The 21,688-nt window shown below is 41.7% G+C and overlaps 1 protein-coding gene across 1 annotated transcript in view; it reads right to left on the bottom strand.

Annotated features, from left to right (window-relative positions):
- Positions 1 to 19,350, bottom strand: part of c27h12orf43 (chromosome 27 C12orf43 homolog) — a 30,487-nt gene extending 11,137 nt beyond the window's left edge. The window contains exons 1-5 of the mRNA XM_063034059.1: positions 19,224 to 19,350; positions 15,849 to 15,900; positions 14,529 to 14,627; positions 10,070 to 10,134; positions 3,620 to 3,710 (exon numbers count right to left, since the gene is read on the bottom strand). Coding sequence (XP_062890129.1) covers positions 3,620 to 3,710; positions 10,070 to 10,134; positions 14,529 to 14,627; positions 15,849 to 15,900; positions 19,224 to 19,326 — 410 coding nt within the window. The 5' untranslated portion in view covers positions 19,327 to 19,350. The remainder of the gene's footprint in view (positions 1 to 3,619; positions 3,711 to 10,069; positions 10,135 to 14,528; positions 14,628 to 15,848; positions 15,901 to 19,223) is intronic.
- Between the last annotated feature and the right edge of the window lie 2,338 nt (positions 19,351 to 21,688).

Consider the following 21,688-nt stretch of genomic DNA (forward strand, 5'->3'; position numbering starts at 1 on the left):
AGAAAGAAAGAAAGAAAGAAAGAAAGAAAAGCTTAGCTTAACTACCTTTTTTTCAAGAAAGGTTGGCTAAAGTTTCATTCTCTACTCAAAAGTGCATTGACAATTATTTTTGGAATATTGTATCTACAACTTACTGATCATGTTAATGTACAGTGAGCAGTAGATATAATAATTTATTTAATTTTTAAAAACACAGGGGTTCCCTGAGACCTGAAAATTATTTCAAGGGTTCCTCCAGGGCAAGGTTGAGAAATGCAGATCTGGAGTAATCATACTTCCACCTTACACAAAAAAACCTTTGAAACAATGAAGAGGCCATTATACAAGACATACCCCTCAGTACTCAGTGTAGTCACTGCAAAGTCTCTGCTGAACTTCAGTCCTGCACCCTGGAATGTGCCAGCCAGCAAAATTTGCTTGCAGACATCTCCTAACTCTGGAAGGCCGACACTGTCCAGATACTTTGCCAAAAGGACACCATCGTCTGACAATAAAAAAAAATCTAAAGCAAAACCCTGCAAAATATGGACCATTTCCTCGATCTTGGGAACCCCTTCACAATGACAATGGCCATCAATGACTAAATTCACCTCGTGCATCAGACCAGCTCTTGCCACACATGTGAGGTGCAAGACATCAAATACAAAGCTTTTGGTCTGCCAGGCACTTGTGATTCCTACCCTCCTGTAAGCATCTGAGAAATGAACATCTTACAACAAGCACTTCAGGGCAATGGAGAGATGCCACCAATTCTGTTATCACAATATTCTGCAAATCTACCAGCAGGTTAAGGGAGCCACAGTCAGCATCCTCACAAGGTTAGCACCTCTGGCATCAAAGCCCCAATTACAATTCAGTTACTGCCAATGTGTAGACCATAATATTCGCACGCTGTACATCAGATTTTCAAAATGGACACTCTTCAAGGCTCTGTTAGAGCAAGAGATTCTCAGCTAGACAGGAAAAATGTCCATGGATGTTCTCAAAGCTGTCTTGCAAAAGGATATAGCCCCACTGACTCATGGGAATACCCAGCCCCTGGCCACACAAAAATGGAGGAGGAACATTTAGAACACAAGAGATTCTGCAGATATTGGAAATTCGGCATTTTGTGTTACTCTGGAAGAACTCAACAGGCAGCATCTATGGATGAGAACAATTAGTCAACAACATTTCGGGTCATGACCCTTCATCAGGGACAGTTAGACACAAGATAAAAGGAGCAGAATTAGGCTTTTTGGCCCATCGAGCCTGCTCCACTTAGTATGCCACTGAGAACCCGTGTGCTGCTGAAGAGACAGAAGCACATTGTAAATGGCAGAAGCTATATAGCATCTCCTAAACAAAACCATCAAGAGCTTCCTGCTACACAACTGGAGAGCCTGACATTCTCACATTAGCACCGTCAGTCACCATCACATTCCACAGAAATGGAATAAAAGCAAGCTGATGGACTGCCTGAGAAAATGACTTTGAGATTGCCTTTCAAAATAAACCCTGGGTAATTCCACTCAGAGCCATGCTGACTGATAACTGATGGAAGCACTGGAAAAAGTTCAAGAGGTACACAAGCAAGAAGGTCCCATCTGGATAACTTGGCAGAAATGAAGACTGCTGAACGTCAAGTCTGCATGAGCATACACATCTCATTAAGTTATTGTTTTTCTGTAGTATGATGGGAACTTATTAAAAAAGAATAATACTGTCATTCAGTATGCAAAGGCACATAATTATGAAAGTAAACATTACAGGGATCAAAATCTTTGCTGTTAAGCCACTTCTTCCTTTCAAGTCACAATGATGCATTTGCACATTACACCTCAATTATAATTATGGTTTAACTGAATTGATTTTAATTATCACCACAGGGTAACTTCAAGCTAACATGCTGCTCTTATTATCTGTCACTTTGTGCAGGATTGAATGTGGACCATGTATTTACAAACCGACTCTCCTGATGTATTAATGTGCTGCTTGGATTTATCTACCTTGCTTCACAAGTATTAATGAAACCTCCAGAGGTTTCATAGTGCTTAGTTTACGCTTTAGGACACAGTCTTACACAGGAAAAGAAACTTACGCAAACATGCTATGAAAACAAGATTCTCATACAATTTTAATTCACTCCACAAGGTCCAACTAGCTAATATACTTGTAACGGTCAGCATTCCATCATAGCTTTAAAAAATCTTAATATGTATTTTCCATGGAAAAACTTAGGTTTGGAAAGCTGAATCTGAAAGGTGAAGTGGTTACTGTGTGAAGGCAAAGGTTTTAATCATTTAGTGCCTACACTATTAATCATATGCAGACACAGGAGACTACCAATGCTAGAATCTGGAGCAAAAAAAGCTGTTACAGGAACTCAGCCAGCATCTGTACAGGAAAAGGTCAGGTGATATTTTGGGTCAAGACCCTTCATCTGCACTGAGAGTAGAAGGGAGAGAGTGGTGAGGGAGAGATGTAGGGAAAGTATTGACAAACAGGTGGATCCAGGTGAGGTGCTGATTAATTATTGGAGTCAGGAAGGACAGCAAAGGATGGAAATGGTGACCGAGACCAAGAAGGGATAGGGGAGGCAGAGGGCTGTTGATGATGAAAACTGATGGCCAAGGAACTTGGAGCACGAAACTACGGATGGATGGAACAGTGGGCGGGGAGAATTGGTGAGTGATGAGAATTTGAAAGAAGGTGTGCCAGATGACCTGGGAAGATCAAAAGGAGAAAGAATGGTACAGAGGAAGAGCAGGTTTTCTGAAATTGGAGAATTCAATGTTCCTGCCATCAGACTATAGACTACCTACCCGAAATCAGTTGCTATTACCTGCAGTGTGAAGAAAGCTTTTTTTAAAAAAAATATACAGAGTTCTAACCAAATAAAAGGGAAGCAAATGTGGAAACAGATGGAATGCCTTTAACTGTGCCACTGGCTGATACGACACAATTCAAATACTCATACTGAATCAATCTATACATAGATCAAGCCACCAATTTAGGCTTTTTAACAATGAAGAGGGAAAAAATAGTACCCCAGCTGCATAGCTTTCCCACCTGGGTGCAGTACACACTATACCACTCCCTAGTATGGTCATTAGAATCGATGCAATATAATGTTATTCTTCAATTTAATAGGTTATTATTGGCAGAACAACTGCTTCATTCTAGCAAAAGCATTGTTAATCATGTTCTTTAGCAGCATTCCTACTTCAAGAATTAAACAAATCAAAGTTAGCACCCCTCTCCACAATCAAAACTGACATTTAAACACAGCAACAAAGGAGCAATTTTTCAAATTGGAGTAGTGTGGAAACAGTTCCTTCAGCTCAGCGCCCATATCCAATAACCCATTTTCTAAATGTTTGTCTTGAATTTCAATTATAATCAAGACCCTCTCCCCCTCTGCATTCTCCAAAGGTCTTGAGAAACCTGAATATGTCAGTGGCCCAACTAATATTTCAAACTCCTGTTTAAATGACTTTGCAATGAATCCTTTCATTTATATGTGTCAGAAAGGAGTATTAATCATGCACACCTACTATCTAGCATAAATATTCCATCTTATTACTTTATTTGCAAGATAACCAATATTATTTTCAGTTTAAAAAATATGAAGCATTACCTTGAACTAGGTGGGGGCTTCCACTTAACTGGAGATGAGGGTTTGAATTTCTTGTGCTCCTCAGGTATAGATGTGGAAAACAATCGAAAACCTGCAAAACATTCTTAAAATGAAATGCTTCAAACCATATAGGATCACTGAGCCATAGAAAAGTACATCACAGTAACAAGTCCTCTAGTCCATCTACCCCAGGTCTAACCATTTAAACGGTCTACTTCCATTGACCTACTGGGACCATAGCCCTCCATACCCCTACCATCCATGTACCTACCCAAATTTCTCTTAAACATTGAGTTTGAGCTTGCATGCGCCATTTGCACTGGCAGCCGTTCTACACTTATGACCTTCTGAGTGAAGTTTCCCCTCATGTTCCCCTTAAAACTTATACCTCTAACAAATTTGCCCTCAGTCTTTTATGTTCCAAGGAAAAACTCCTAACCCATTCAATCTTTCTTCATAACTCAGGTCCTCCAGTCCTGGCAACATCCTTGTAAATTTTCGTTGTACTCTTTCAACCTTGTCTTCTGTAGGTAGGTGACCAAAGGAGCACACACAATACTCCAACGACATCTTGCACAAAGTCAACATAACATCCCAACTCCTGTACTCAATACATTGATATATGAAGGCGAATGTGCCGATAGCTTTATTTACAACCCTATCTACCTGTGATGCCACTTTCAGCAAATTATGGACCTGTATTCCCAGATCCCTTTGTTCTACCGCACTCCTCAGTGCCTTACAGCTCACCATGCAAGTCCTACCAAAGTGTAACATCTCACACTTACCTACATTAAATTCCATCTGGTGTTTTCCAGCTGGTCCAGTTCCAGCTGCAAGCTCTGATAGCCTTCTTTGCTGTCCACTATATCCCCAATCATGTTTCACAGCAAATTTGCTGATCCCAATAATCACATTATCATCCAGATCACAGGGATCACCAATCTCTGTGGCACTCCAGTCACAGACCTCCAGTCAGAGAGTCGGCAGGCAATATCAAAATCTATGACCACTCTCTTGCTTCTCCCACAAAGCAAATGTCTAATCCAATTTACATCACCTTGAATGCCGAGCGACTGAACCTTCTCGACCAATGTCCCATGTGGGACCTTGTCAAATGCCTTGTTAAAGTCCATATAGCCAACATTCACCATCTTGCCTTCATCAACTTTCCTGGTAACACCCTTGAAAAAATAAGACTGGTTAGACACAACCTACCACAAACAAAGCCATGCTGACTATCCATAATCAGTCCATGTCTATCCAAATACCCATATCCAGGCCCTTAAAGTACCTTCCAACTTTCCCCCTACTGATGTCAGGCTCACCTGCCTTATTTTTAAAGAGTCTTTCTTAAACAACAGAATAACATTAGCCATCCTCCAATCTTCCGGTACATCACCCCTCACAAAGGATGATTTAAATATCTTTGCTAGGGCCCCTGCAATTTCTGCACTTGCCTCCCACAGGGTCTGAGAGAACACCTCAACAGCGCTGGGGATTTGTCCACCTTAATTTCCTCCAAACAGCAAACAGCTCCTCCTCTATTCTGAATAGGGTCCATGAAGCCAATGCTGCTTTGTATAGACTGTGTCCATCTCCCAAGTAAATTCAGATACAAAAAAAGTCTCCCCATCTCTTCTGGCTCCACACATGGATTACCATTCTGGTCTTCCAGGGGACCAATTTTATCCTTTGTAATTCTTTTGCTCTTAACATCTTTGTAGAATCCCTTTGGATGTTCCTTCACCTTGTCTGCTAGGGCAACCTCGTGCCTTCTTTCAGCCCTCCTGATTTCTTTAATTGTTCCCTTGCATTTCATGTACTCTATGAGTATTTCATTTGTTCCAAACTGCCTATACCTACTACACACCTTTTTTCTTAATCAGGGTTTCGCAAACCTATTATCTCTACCTTTTATTCTGACAGGCGTATACAAGCTTTCTACACTCAAAATTTCACTTTTGAAGGCCTCCCACTTACCAAGTACACCTTTGCCAGAAAACAGCCCGTCCGAATCCACACAGGATGGTATCCTTTCTGATACCATCAAAATTGGCCTTTCTGCAATTTTGAATCTCAACCCGCAGACCAGACCCATCCTTCTGCATGGTTACTTTGAAACTAATGGCATTTTGATTACTGGATGCAAAGTGTCCCCTATACAAACTTCTGTCACCTGCCTGTCTCATTCTCTAATGGCAGATCAAGCATCTGACACTCTCTTGTAGTTGGGACTTCTACGTACTGATTAAGGAAACTTTCCTGAATACATTTGACAAACTCTATCCCATTAACTTCTGCTACAGTATGTGAATTCCAGTCAATATGTGGAAAGCTAAACTCACCCAAGATGACAATCACGTTTCTTGCAGCAGTTTGCTGTCTACAAATTTGTTCCTCTAAATCCCATGGCTGGTTGGGTGTTCTGTAATATAGCCCCATTAACATGGTCATACCTTTCTTATTCCTCAGTTCCACCCATAATTAGATAAGTTCTCCAGTCTTCCCCGACTAAGTACTGCAGTGACATTTCCTCAACTAGTAACACCACCCCTCTTCCTTTAATCCCTTCCACTCTGTCGTGTCTAAAACAATGGAACCCCTTGAGCTGCCAGGTCTGCCCCCCTCCAACCAAGTCTCACTAATGGCTACAATATCACAATTCCATGCATTGATCCAAGCCCTGAGCTCATCTGCCTTCCCACATTACTCCTTGCATTGAAATATAATGCAGCTCCGAATATTGAATCACACCATGAGCAACCTTTTGATTCCTGACTTTGTCTGAGGCCTTAACATCATCGGTCTCCACTATCTGTTCTGGCACTCCAACTCCCATTACCCTGCAACTCTAGTTTAACCTGAAATAGCGGCACATTTGGATGGCAGTAACAGGATCAGTCTGAGTCTGCATGGATTTACGAAGGGGAAATCATGCTTGCCTAATCTTCTGGAATTTTTTTTTTTGAGGATGTAACTATGAAAACGTACAAGGGAGAGCCAGTGGATGTAGTGTACCTGGACTTTCAGAAAGCCTTTGATAAGGTCCCACATAGGAGATTAGTGGGCAAAATTAAAGCACATGGTATTGGGGGTAGGGTACTGACATGGATTGAAAATTGGTTGGCAGACAGGAAACAAAGAGTAGGGATTAACGGGTCCCTTTCAGAACGGCAGGTGACGACTAGTGGGGTACTGCAAGCTCGGTGCTGGGACCGCAGCTATTTACAATATACATTAATGATTTAGATGAAGGGATTAAAGGTAACATCAGCAAATTTGCAGATGACACAAAGCTGGGTGGCAGTGTAAAATGTGAGGAGGATGTTATGAGAATGCAGGAATGACTTGGACAGGTTAGGTGAGTGGGCAGATGCAGTTTAATGTGGATAAATGTGAGGTTATCCACTTTGGTGGCAAGAACAGGAAGGCAGATTATTATCTAAATGGAGTCAAGATAGGAAAAGGGGAAGTACAACGAGATCTAGGTGTCCTTGTTCATCAGTCACTGAAAGTAAGCATGCAGGTACAGCAGGCAGTGAAGAAAGCTAATGGCATGCTTGCCTTCATAACAAGGGGAGTTGAGTATAGGAGCAAAGAGGTCCTTCTGCAATTGTACAGGGCCCTGGTGAGACCCCACCTGGAGTATTGTGTACAGTTTTGGTCTCCAAATTTGAAGAAGGACATTCTTGCTATTGAGGGAGTCCAGCGGAAGTTCACGAGGTTAATACCCGGGATGGCGGGACTGTCATATGTTGAAAGATTGGAGCGACTGGGCTTGTATACACTGGAATTTAGAAGGATGGGAGGGGATCTGATTGAAACATAAGATTATTAAGGGATTGGACACACTAGAGGCAGAAAACATGTTCCCGATGTTAGGGGAGTCCAGAACCAGAGGCCACAATTTGAGAATAAGGGGTAGGCCATTTAGAATGGAGTTGAGGAAAAACTTTTTCACCCAGCGAGTTGTGGATCTGTGGAATGCTCTGCCTCAGAAAGCAGAGGAGGCCAATTCTCTGAATGCTTTCAAGAAGGAATTAGATAGAGCTCTTAAAGATAGCGGAGTCAAGGGATATGGGGAGAAGGCAGGAACGGGGTACTGATTGTGGATGATCAGCCATGATCACAGTGAATGGCGGTGCTGGCTCGAAGGGCCGAATGGCCTACTCCTGCACCTATTGTCTATTCACACCCTCTCCCGGCACCCACCCAAATACAGCACTTGCAAACCTTCCTGCTAGGATATTAGTCCCCTGAAAGAGCCCAAATTATCCAAAAATCTGACGTCCTCCCTCCAACACTTTAGCCATGTGCTTAACCATATTATCTTCCTATTTCTGGCCTCACTAATGGGTAGCAATCCTGAGATAACAACACTGGATGTCCTGACCTTCATCTTAGCACCTACCTCCCTGAACTCCCCATGCAGAGCTTCGTCACTCTCCTACCCATGTCATTGGTACCGAAATGGACCACTGAGGAATTGGGGAAATTAAAAAAATCATTTTGAACCCATGTAACTTCTGGCTAAAAGAATAATTGGGACTGAATAAGAATTTTTGAACTGAAGTAAACTCTGCCTTCAGCAGTCAGCTAAGTTCTCCCCTGCTGGCAGAGAGACATTGAGAGTTTGATAACATTGTACATTGTACCCTGATTTGAGTAGGGGAAGGTGGGCTCACCAATAAGGACAGAAATGAACATCCATCTGTAATTAAGTCAGGGCCTAGCAAAGGGAATAACTGATAAGGACTGGCCAGCACATCCAACTGTAATTAAGCCTTGATCTAGCAGACTCTCACGAAGGGTCTCGGCCCGAAACATCGACTGTACCTCTTCCTATAGATGCTGCCTGGCCTGCTGCGTTCACCAGCATTTTTTGTGTGTCTCTTATCTGTAACTAAGTTTTGCACCAACAGACTTGGTGGGCGCACCAGTTCAAATAACATCTTGCAACAGTAATGTATGGGGCTGACTAAGCATAAATATACGGCTGTAACCTGAGGGAATGGGCCTACTTGTCGGATGGTGGCAGTACTTACGTACCTTCCCTCTGACAACTGGGTCTCAAACTCCTGCAGGAGGGTGCGCAATAAACTGTGTTAACTTTCAGAAGCTGGTCTCCCAAGTTTTATTCAGATTCAACTTTAACACCACAACCTCTGGCTGTTCACCCTCCCACTTAAGAAGGCTGAGGACTCTATCAGAGATGTCCTCGACTCTGATACCCAGGAGGCAACATACCATCTGGAAATCTTTCTCAACCACAGAACCCTTTTTCTGCTGCTGTAAGTAATGAATCCTTTATCGCCACAGCTCACCTCTTTTCACACTTCCCTTCCACGTCACAGTGTCAGACTCAGTGGCAGAGACCTGACCGCTGTGACTTTCCTCATACCACACCCCCCACCCACCCACCCAAAACAGTAAATATGATAAATAAAATAATCCTAAAAGAATTAATCCAACTTTGAAAAGGATGCCCTCTTATTCTACCTTCATTCTTTTCTAAAAATTCATTGCCAGGGTACAGGTATTGCTTGCAAGATCAGCATTTGTTCCTAAACCCTAATTGCCCTCGAGGTGGTGGTGGTGAGCCGTCACCTTAAACTGCTGGTTTATAATTCAAAGTGCTTCAAAACTTAGACCTAGCAATATACTTCCAAGTCACTGCGGCGTGCCACTTGGAAGAACACCCAAACATGGTGGTGTACTGTCCTTATCCTTCTTGCTATCCCAGGTCACAGATGTGGCAGACACGGTCAAAGTAACCCAGTGAATAACTTTTTTTGTATATGGTATATACTGATGTCGCTATGTGCCATGGGAAGGAGGAATAAGTGCTTCACAAAGTTTATGGGGAGCCAACCAAGCAGATACCAGTATCGTGGATGCTGTTGATCTTCTCAAGTTGCTTGTGTTATATTTATGCAAGCAAACAATATTCCATCAGGCTTCTGAATTATAAATTGTGAAAAAGATCTCAAGATGTCAGGATGCATCATGTCCTGCAGCTTGCACATTCTCTGACCTATTCTTGTGGCTACGGCATTTCATTAGCAGAGGATCGATGGTGTGGGACCTGACAGTGGTAATGTCAGTTGAGTTCACTTGCTAGAAGTGGTTATTGCTGATAATGACCACCTATCAACTCATGCCTGATTGCTGCCTAAACCCTGTCACACCTGCTTTAAGAGTTGGCCGAAGGGATGGGCTGAAAAATTGGACAAAATAAAGGTAGCTTTCTGCTAAATTCTACCTGCACACAGATTTTTAAAAATATTTCTTCACACTGAAATACACTTCTAATAACACTTCCAGATTTTAAAATGATACACTAGAAATGTGCATATTTAAGACAGGTTTATAATGGAACCAAAGGTTTATATTAACAGGAGACTTTTAGTCCAGACAAACAAGTTGATAATTGCAATGATCAATTACCTTCATCATCACCAATCTCTGCTTGCTGCTTAAGAAAGGGTCCAGAATTGTTGACAGTAATGATGCTGAAAAGTAGAAAAGACAATACCTTGACATTAGTATGCAGGACCATCTTCCCCTGATATCACAGTGACAAACCAACCTACAATGGAACATGAAGATTTAAGTGAAAACTAGACTGCAAGTAAGTAGACCATGAGTGATTTACCAGCAGAATTAGAGAAATCTTATTTCTTTCAACCTTAAAAGAAAACTAATAAATAGTTAGTAGACCAAGTTCTGCACATTCCTTGGGCTTTTAACCTGGCACATATGGTACCCTCACACAAAATGAACTGGAACAGTACCACTTATAAAGACATCTTAACTTTATTCCACAACCTAATCCCCAATTCCCAAATATTATTTTGCTTAATCAAGAAAAAACTCTGCATTATATACAACACTAATTTGATTTGTATTCATTTTTGCTCCTAGTCCTTCTCAGCTAGAAGTAATACCTGATTTTAATAGAGTACATTTGACACAGCAAAATGTCCCAAGGCATTTCAGTGCACAATGGGACAAAAATTAACAGCCAGAAAAAAAAGAGTGCATAACAAAAGATTCTCAGCAAGGTAATTTTTTTTTTATATATATTAAAAGTGTGCCTTAAGGGAGGAAAGACTGATGTCATGTGCTAGGGAGAAGATTGCAGATATCAGAAGATTGCAGATATCAGAGACTTCATGCCGAGACATAGCTGACGACAATGATGTGAAGAGAGTTGAAATATTCACAGAATCCAAATCAGAGGAATGCAAAGTTCCCATTTGATCAAGGAGTAAAGGAAATTACAGAAACCTGGAAAAGAAACTGAACATAACTAGAATTCTCTTTTTGCTTTGAAGACAATACAAGATAAAGTTCAAAACAAACTCTTGTTTGTTCAAAGAGATGGACACTATCAAACTCAACCTGGCCAAAGAGCAAAGTGGAGTGTTTATTACTAAGGACCCCAAATCTGAGGGCCTGGTGGCACCCCATAATGGTGCTGGGTCCATTTGAGATGAACTGCTATTAACAAGCTGAACTATTGGGCGGGGGGGCTTTAGTCTATTCCCCTCAGTGGAGGGGCAAGGAGCCGGATGTGGAGGCTTTTGGACAAAAGAGGATAACTACTCACCTATTGAGATATTCCCGCAACCAATGATCGCACTTTAAGGACTATTTATCTTGTTAGTTCATGCTCTTGTTATATATTGCTATTTATTTATATTTGCATTTGCACAATGTGTCTTCTGTGCTCTTTCCATGGATCCTGCTTACAGCTGCTATTCTGTAGAGTTTGCTGAGTATGCCCAGAGGAAAAAGAATCTCAGGGTTGTATGTGGTAACATGTATGTACTGAACTTTGAAGAGGAGCTGGTCCTGGACCCTGGGGTACAACAGTAGGCGTGGGAACCCACCAGCAAGTTACTGCGCTGGGAAAGTCAGTGGAGAATGTACCCATGGCGGAAGAGGTCAGGTTTGAGAGCTGGGTGGGATCTGTTAGCAATCGATTCTGCTGTAGACCTCATTGCTGGGAGTGGGTTATAAAGAGTTAATGATGGCCTGACAGTATGTGGTCTCTGCAGTCTCAGTGAGGGGACTGCATCAGAGTAATGGAAGAATAATGGGTCCAGTAGTGCAGGGGTCCCCAATCTTTTTTGCACTGCAGACTGGTTTAATATTAACCATATTCTTGCAGACCGGCAGATGGGGTGGGGGGGAGATCAGGTAGGGTTAAACTCACCTCAACATGTCTTTTACAGTGAGGGTTGCCAACTTTCTCACTTCCAAATAAGGGACAAAAGTAGCAGTCAAATCCTGGGACACTTCACCCCAAGAAAGACTACCATGAAGCCTTGCGCGGGCACCTGTGTGCGCATGCGTGACATGCACATGCGAGTACGTGCCGATTTTTCCCCCACAAATCGGTTTTGCCTTCATCTTCCCGACTATACTGTACATACATTATTTCAACTTGAAATAGGCTGTGTATTTATCATGTCATTCCTGCTTTCACTATATGTTAATGTTATTTTCGGTTTTATGTGTTATTTGGTATGATTTGTAGGTTATTTTCTGGGTCTGGGATAAATTAATGGTAATTGCTTCTTCGTTTCACGCTATTTTGGCACGCAAGGTTTCATAGGAACTCTCTACCTTAGCGGGGGGAAATACAGGCCAAGGGCGGTCCCGTACGGGACAAACCAATTTAGCCCAATATACGGGATGTCCCGGCAAATATGGGACAATTGGCAACCCTATGTTCAAGTTCAACAGTGCGTGACAGGGAACGAGGAAAGGTGCAGCTGACTCATATCGTTTCCTAGCGGCCCGGTAGCACATGCTCTGCGGCCCGGCAGTTGGGGACCGCTGCAGTAGTGTGTGAGGAACTGTGTTTAGGTTAATGGAATAAGACAGGGGAAGACACAACCAAAGAAAGGATGTTGAAAGCATCTCCACAGAAAGGTAGAAGGTGGCAGTTAAAAAAAAAATACACAGGATTTTCTCTTCTATTAACCTAGAGTCAATGTTATTGTATCCTATGATACAGCAACAAAAAAAAACTAGAAATTTAGAGCAAGAAGTTTTAAAGGGAATCCATGAGGCAAGTTCTTCACAGGGAATGCTTGATATCTGGAAAATACTATCAGAGGAGATGAAGTTACATCAAGAGGCATTTAACTAGGCAAAACAAAGGATATAATTCTAATGCAGGCAGATGCCATTACTGTAAATGGGCATAAAGGTCAGCATGCATATAGTGGGCTACAGGTCCTGTTTCTGTGATTTATGACTCAACTTTAAAGTTAATTTAAGATGTTGATGATTTCAGCTAATTTATGTTCCTACTGAAGTACCGATTTTCACCACTAGATGCTCAAGTGAGCTTGCAAATGTTTACCGCACAATTGCAATCAGATGTTGTGAGACCACGTTTTACAGGGTTTCTTCAATCATGCATCAGAGACCACGCTGATCATTTCCAATACTGGGACATGAAAAGGATACTTCTGATTGTGATTGGTTTCCGCTAATCTTCCAAAGAAAATCAGGCTAAGTATCGTAACAGCAACCTCTCACTCAATGTCAGCAAGACCGAGGAACTGATTATAGACTTCAGGAAAGGGAAACCAGAGGTCAATGAACCAGTTCTCATCGGAAGATCTGAGGCAGAAAGGGTTAGCAACTTTAAATTCCTTGGTGTTGCTATTTCAGAGGATCTGCCCTGGACCCAGCGCACAAGGGCAGTTGTAAAGAAAGCATGTCAGCACCTCTACTTCGTTAGGAGTTTGCAGAGATTTGGCATGACACCTAAATTTTGACAAACTTCTATCGGTCTGTAGTGGAGAGTATATTGACTGGCTGCATACCAGCCTTGTATGGAAACATCAATGCCTATGAATGGAAAATTCTACAAAAGCAGTGGATTTGGCCCAGTACGTCACAGGTAAAGCCTCCCCCCCCCCAATCATTGATTACATCTACAAGAAACGCTGTCATAGGGAAGCAGCATCCAGAGATCCCCACCACCCATCGTGCTCTCTTCTCGCTGCTACCATCAAATAGAAGGTACAAGAGCCTCAGGACTTGCACCACCAGGTTCAAGAACAGTTTCTACCCCTCAACCATCAGGCTCTTGAATAAAAAGGGTATAACTACACTCAACATCACTTGCCCCATCACTGAAATGTTCCCACAACCTAGAGTCGCACTTTCAAGGACAACCTCATGTTCTTGTTACTTATTGCCATTTATTTATATTTGCATTTTGTTGCCTTCTGCATTCTGGTTGACCTTTCATCAATCCTGTTATAGTTACTATTCTATAGATTTCTTGAGTATGCCCACAAGAACATTAATCTCAGGATGTACAAGTGACACACATATATTTTGATAATCAAAGTTCAAAGTAAATTTTCTTTTGAGCACAAGTAACATTTCCTCAGATCAACAGCAGAAGATAGCAAATTAAAATCAGCACCACCTCCTAGGCCAACATTCCCAGCATCGAAACTCTAGTTGTTCTCTGACACTCTGTAGGCCTGGCCATGTCATTTACCTACCCAACGCCTGACTTGTGAAATAGACACTTATTCCAAACAATGTTTGGTTGAAGACTACCAGAAGGAGAGGAAAAGCCTCAAGGATGTGCTCAAACTTTTGTTAAAAATTGCAACTGACTCCCAGGAACCTCTGCATATAACTGCTCAAAAGCAGAGATGCATCCTCTAGAACAGTACTGAAAACATTAAGGCCATACATTTAGACCACATAGAAGAATATTTGATGCATTTCTCCAAACTTGTTTATGATTAAAAATAAAGTGTTTTAACTCTAGACAACAGTAGACACTGGGAATGCAAAGATCAGAAACACAGCAGCGACATACACAAGAACCTGATGCAAAATTATTCATTTTGTTTCCTACCTATCTAGAAAGATGCCCAGCCTTTTAGCAACGTGATTTCTGAATTCTGGTGTTGTCTGCAGCTCATTTGCATTGTGCTGCTGATTATCTTGATTTTGCCTATGGGAAGAACAAATTAAATGAACATTTTACCACAGGGAGAGAAAATTCACAACATTTTTTCCCTGAAGGACACTTGTAATTCTGAAGTCACAACAAGGCTCTGACTGCAAAACAATCAAAAATGCAATTCCAAATTTGTTATTAACAGTGCATTTGTCTACTTCCATTTTATAGCAATTAAGTTTTACACAAAAAAAACCTAATCGCACACCATATAATTATGACATTTTAATAACAAGGTAATTTACATTAAACTTTGACCAAACAGCATCATCAGGCAAAGATCAACTCAGGACACTGGAGCAGACATTAGGAAAGGTGACAGTTACGTTGAGTGATAAAATCTGAAATCTCAGGAGAAGCTCCAGAACTCAAAGCATACATTGCTGAAACTACATCTTGAGTAAGTCTTTGTGGACCATGCGGTGATGGCTCTCCTTCAATGGTATTAGTTTTATAGATGCATTTCAATAAATATTAAGTGATATAAAGTGTGGGGCAGAGATAAGTTTCTACCAAAGGAGGTGCAAGATGCTCCTTCCCTCTACTAGACTGTAGGTCACTCTTGGGCAAGGTGTAGCACCTGCTTAACCCCCTGATCAGCCACAGGAACAGGTAATGGATGGTCGTATGAGCAGCTGATGCATATCACAAGTCCTGGATATGCAACCACTGGTGCCAGGCAGACAATCTCTGAAGAGTATTGTTAATGGCTGGGGTCACCTGTCTTGTAAAGACACTGCCCAGAAGGCAGCAATGTCAAACCACTTCTGTAGAAAAATTTGCCAAGAACAATCACGGTCAAGGACCATGATCGCCTACATCATATGACATGCCACATGATGATGATAATAATAAAAAAGGAGAAGCAATGTTAGGTCTCTGCTCCTGATATTATCTTTGATACAGGAGAATTTCTCAGAGCAACCAGGAATCAAAAATAAATACAGCCTTGCCATTGTTACCCAAATACCAGGAACATTCATTAGAAAACAAAAAGGCTCCCATCTTAAACCTATATAGTTCTTTGGAAGTGACAAAGATTTCTCCTTGTCATGCAAACATTAAAAAATATTTCAAGAACTGTATTTGTTTAATGTTTCGTTATCACAAAAATAAAACATAACTCTTGCAGCAAGATCAAAATTCCCACATATTCTGACTTTTGAATGGAAAATATTACCAAATATAGACGAAGTTTATGCATATATACCGTACCTGCAACTTGGTTTTGTTGACGCTGAAGTGCTCTTCTCTTCACTGGTCTCAGCTAGTGAAGGAAAATATTAAAGACAATTATGATTTATGAATAGGAAGCTAATCCATTTGAAAGAATCCATAATGTTTTTATGTTTTTGGGATCAAGACTAAATATTGAAGTGCAAAGTGGCTGAAACTAAAATATTTCATGGTTTAAAAGGGACTAAGGAGTTACCCAAACCTGAAGTTTGCAGATGGTACACAAATTAGGACTGGTATTTAATGAAGTGGGCTGTCCAAGGATACAGTGGAACACTGATGAACTAAAATAAATAGGCAGAACACTGGCATAAAGAATTTAATTCAGACAGTTGAGAGATTATGTACTTTGGCCAGACATTTAGAATAAATGGCAGGACTTCAGGAGGTTTAATTTAGAGAGAGTTCATGGGATGCAAGCTCACAGCTCCCTGAAAGTGTCAGCACAAGTGTGCAGATGTTTGGTATGCTTGCCTTCGAAGGCTGAAACACTGAGAATAAGAGCTGGGATGTCGTGAAGCAGTTGCACAAAACATTGATTGGACTGCCTTTGTGTAATGTGTATAGTTCTGGTGACCATCGTACAGTATGTGGTAGCAACAGAGAGTGCAGAGGGTATTCACCAGGATGCTGCCCGGAATGAAGAATAGTAGTTTATAAGGAGAGATTGGATAGGCTGGGTGAATCTCACTAGAACATAGCACGATGAGGGGAAACTTTAAGTTTGTCAGAATCGTTTTCCCCAGAGCAGAGTACAGAACCAGAGGCCACAAGTTTAAATTGAGAGGTGAGAAATTTAAGGAAGAATCAAGAGGTGTTCTCCCCCCCACCCCAACACAGAGCAATTATCCCAAAGATCTTAATACCATCTCAAATCGCCATCATCCTAAGCAGTCATCAGCCAGAGCTCCCCAGGAGTCAGTGGAGACATTGTATTTCTTCGGGGGAGGCTTTCAGCACATCCTTGAATCCTTACCGGCATATCTGCCTGGCAATCTCTTTCCATAATAGAATGTGGAACAGAGTCCATTTAAAGAACCGGGCCTTGGGCATGTACTGACCCACAGTAGTCCAGTGAATATAACTAAAGACATTCAGTATTGGGCTGTTAGCCTGGAAGACAACAACTTTGCTTTACCTACCTTTCCAATGAATTAGAACGATTTTGTACAAAAAGCGGGTTGGATTTTTTCAGCATCAAGATATATATTGTAGGAAATCCAGGTTTCAAGAGCACATTGAGGGCAGGCAGCATAGCTGCCAAGTAGATCAGGGATTTTGTACCAGGTCTGAAGAATCAGAATCAAGTTTAACATTACTGGCATATGTTGTGAAATCTGTCTTTGCAGCAGCAGCACAATGTAATACGTGATAATATAGAGAAATATACATAGAAATTTGCCAACGTTTTAGGTGACATACAAAATCTCTTCAAACTCCTAATGAAACAAGAGCCGCTGTCTTGCCTTCTTTATAGCTACATTGGTATGTTGGCACCAGGTTAGGTCTTCAGAAATATTAACACCAAAGAACTTGAAATTGCTCACTCCCTCCACTTCTGATCCATCTCTGTTTTCGTGGATGGTTGTGAAGAAAAAGCATTTCAGGATGTATATTGTATACATTTCTCTGGCATTAAATGTACCTTTGAAACAGTGTCCGCCTTTGCAACTGGATCTTTGACTTCCTTATTGGAATGGATAGGTAACAATATCTCCTCCTCACTAACCATCAACACAGGGCTGAGTGCTTATTTTTATTTTTAATAGCAATACAGCGTGGAGTAGGACCTTTTGATCCTATGAGCTGCACCCCTCTAGCAACTTCCAACAAACCCCATTAACCCTAACCTAATCATGGGACAATTTACAATGACCAATTAACCTACCCAGTATGCCTTTGGACTGTGGGAGGACACCAGAGCATTGGGGAGAAACCCACGCATTCCACACGGACGACACAGCCTTGCGCCACTCTTCACACGCAGAACTATGGTTAACTACAGCTCCAATACCATTTGCAAATTCAGAGAAGACATCACCATTGTTGGCCACGTAATGGGTAGAGTTGAGTCTGCACAAAGGAGAGATATGACACCAGGTTCAGTTGTGCCACAACACTAAACCAATAAATCATTCATTGACCAGAAAAGTCACGAGGCTGTATGCACATTTTTGGTGGTGGTTCTGTGGTAAAGTTAGCAGCTTCAAATTTCTAGGCATTAATGTCTTGGTTGACTCGTCTTGGGTCCAACAGGTTTATGCAATCATAAAGGGCACCAACACTTCTACATTCTCAGAGCTTAAGGAAATTTGTCATTTAGCTAAACATACTGATAATCATCTTCACATGCACCATAGAAAGCATCCTGACAGGCTGCATCACGGCCCGGCACAGCAATTCCAGTGCAAGAGAATAGTCCAGCCCAGTCCATCACAGGCACAGCTCTCCTTCATTGACAGGACGTGCTGTCTCATAAAGGTATCATTTATTGTCAAGGATCCCCAAGATCCAAGCTATGCCTTCTTCTCATTGCTACCATCAGAATTGCATTAATCAGAGGTGTGAAGGGGCTTTGAAGACCTAGTGTAGGATTCTTTAAAGGTTAACTTGCAGACTGTGTTTGCCTTCCTTACTACCAACTCAATGTTAGCATTGATTTCAAGACGACTAGAATACAAAAGGAATGATGTAATGCTGAAGCTTTATTAGGCATTGGTCAGAAATCACATTTGGAGTACTGTGAGCCGTTTTGTGCCCCTTGTCTAAGAAAAGATGTACTGACATTGGAGAGGGTCCAGAAGAGGTTCATGAGAATGATCCCAGGAATGAAAGGGTTAACACACGAGGAGCTCGCGAGAGCAAGACTTAAAGTGATCATGAGTAACATGAAAAGTCTCAAATATGAATCAGTACATTCAAATCTAAAAATATTTTACGCATTATATGTAGATGTCGCAGGCACTACCAGAACTTACTATCAACTCTTCCTGTCGCTGTACTAAGGAGGTATAGTCAACCACACCGACGTGTTTACAATCACATATAACCCAGGTCAGGAAAGCATGGCAAGATTTCCTACTCCAAAGGATGTTAGGGAACAAGTTTTTTTTTGTGACAATTCGACAGCTTCGAGACAAGTGGGGGCGTCATTAAAAACGAAATGGTAAATCATTCAGAAGTAAAGGGTATGCATCCTCGATGAACGTCTAGAAACTATGCAATTAATTTTAAGGTACTTTAAACTGGATTTAAAATGGTCTAGAGATGCACACTTATTAAAGAGATTGCAAAGCAAACCAAGGTAGAACTGGAACAAATCCAGCTGGAAATTCGCTAAGAGGTCTGCAGTACCTGTCGCCGGCCGAGCATCGACACTCCAGGCCGCCTCTCTGAACCGGGACAGCTCCTCCGAGCCGTCCGAGTCGGAACTACCCGTTTCCAGGGCCGCCGCCATTTCAATACGCCCGCTCACGCGCAGCCTGACGTTGATCACCAGCCTACCAGTGCGGCCCCATGGGAGTTGTAGTTCTGAAGGCTCCAGGTTCCCAGAACCAGAACCGAACTGTGGTGTCCAGCGAAACTGCAAAACCCACAATACACAACGGCAAATCGGAGACGGGCGAGTTCGCGTTACGTTGTACGTTATTTACTCCCAACACAACGGGATCCAGCCTAACGACAGCGTCCCAAATACGGCTGACGCGCTGAAATGGGAGGCTGAAGACCTTTTCGTGTAAGTACCTGCAGGGAAGCTTGGGCTTATTGACAATTTTTGGTTAGTTAATGTTTAAACAGTGCATTACATAGGCAGAGAATAAGGAGTCAGTGTGCAGGTTTCAGTATACCTACAGTACAATGAAACCGTGGTTTAATTGGTCAGAGTCATGGACAAGCATTTTCAAAACGATAAATGAAGATTAGGGTGACAAAAAAATTATACAGGATTAATTGATGACTTTGGATATTGTCCTGGTGTACTAAATTAAGCCATGATCTAATTATAATCTGGTACTTCAAAGTTCAAAAGTTCAAGGTAAATTTGTTAACAAAGTACATATATGTCACCATATACAATCCTGAGATTCATTTACTAGTGAGCATACACAATAAATTCAAATAGAATAATGACCATAATAGAACCAATGACAGACCACACCGGCTTGGCAGTTTGACCAGTGTGCAAAAGCCAACAAAGTATGCAAATACAAAATGAAAATAATAATACATTTTAAAAGTGATAAATATTAAGAACATGAACTGAAGAATCCTTGAAAGTGAGTTTGTTACGTTGTGGGAACATTTCAGTGATGGGATAAGTGAAGTTGAGTGAAGTTATCCCCCTTTGGTTCAAGAGCTTGATGGTTGAGGGATAATAATAGTGGTATCATCAGCAAACTTGAATCTGGCATTAGGGCTGTGCTTAGCCTCACAGTCATAAGTGTAAAGTGAGTAGAGCAGGGGGCTAAGCACACAGCCCTGTGGTGCACCTGTGCTGATGGAAGAGATGTTGCCAATTTGAACTGAATGAGTTCTGCAAGTGAGAAAATCGAGGGTCCAATTACACAAAGGACATATTGAGACCAAGGTCTTGAAGCTTATTGATTAGTTTTGATGGTATTGAATGCCGAGCTGTAGTTGATAAGGAACATCCTGATGTGTGCACCTTTGCTGTCCGGAAAAGCCAATGAGATGGTATCCGCTGTGGACCTGTTGCACCAGAAGGCAAATTGGAGCAGATCCAAGTTGCTTCTCAGGCAGGAGTTGATGTGTTTCATCACCAGCTTCTCAAAACACTTCATCACTCAGGTAGTGAGTGCTGCTGGATGACAGTCTTTGAGGTAGGTTACCACATACTTCTTAAGCACCAGTATAATTGAAGCCACTTTAAGTAGGTGGGTACCTAGACTGCTGAAGCGAGGGGTTAAAGATCTCAGTGGACACTCCAGCCAGCTGATTAGCACAGGTCTTTCAGTATGTGTCTCTTCCAGATGCTTTTCTTGGGTTCACTAAGAAAAAATTTAAATTATTTAAAAATATATCTTAATGCATTTAAATAAATTTCAAATAGCAGCCTCTGAACCTGCACACATTATTTTATTTAGAGGTACAGTGCAGAACGGGCCCTTCCAGCCCTTTGAGCCGTGCCACCCAGCAACCCATCTATTAAAACCTAGCCTAATGGCTGGATAATTTACAACGACTCATCTGTATTGGACTGTGAGAAGAAACCGGAGCACCCGCCAGAAATCCACGCGCACACGGGTAGGAACGTACAAACTTTCTTACAGAGGACACCAGAATTGAACGCTAAACTCCGTTGCCCCAAGCTGTAATGGCATTGTAATAACCACTACTCTACCGTGGCGCCCTCGCCCCTGCCAAAGTTGTTCAGCACTGAGCAAATATTCTCCTCTCTCTTTAATCCTGGCTGGATGATCCTGCATTCTTTTTCACCCTCCCCAATTTTGTAATTATCTGCCACAGATTTGTTCTTTCTTACATTTTCTATAACCTTATGCTCTCTTTCATACAAATTATACACTGTTTTCCAATACCGTGCTCCTAACTTTCTCCACGGAGGAACCATTTATGTGCAGTGACAAGTGGTCAATCTGTTTTACCAACAACAGTGGTGTAATCTGAGAATTTATATAGATTGTGGCATCATTAGTAGTGATCTTTCAATAATCACTAGATTCAGGAATGGTTCTGGATGACTGGAAAATTGACAATGTCACTCCACTCTTTAAGAAGGGAAGGAGGCAAAAGAAAGGAAGTTATAGGCCAGTTAGTCTGACTTAAGTGGTTGGGAAGAG

The sequence above is a fragment of the Mobula hypostoma genome, chromosome 27 (assembly GCF_963921235.1).
Source record: "Mobula hypostoma chromosome 27, sMobHyp1.1, whole genome shotgun sequence".
Classification (NCBI taxonomy): Eukaryota; Metazoa; Chordata; class Chondrichthyes; order Myliobatiformes; family Myliobatidae; genus Mobula; species Mobula hypostoma.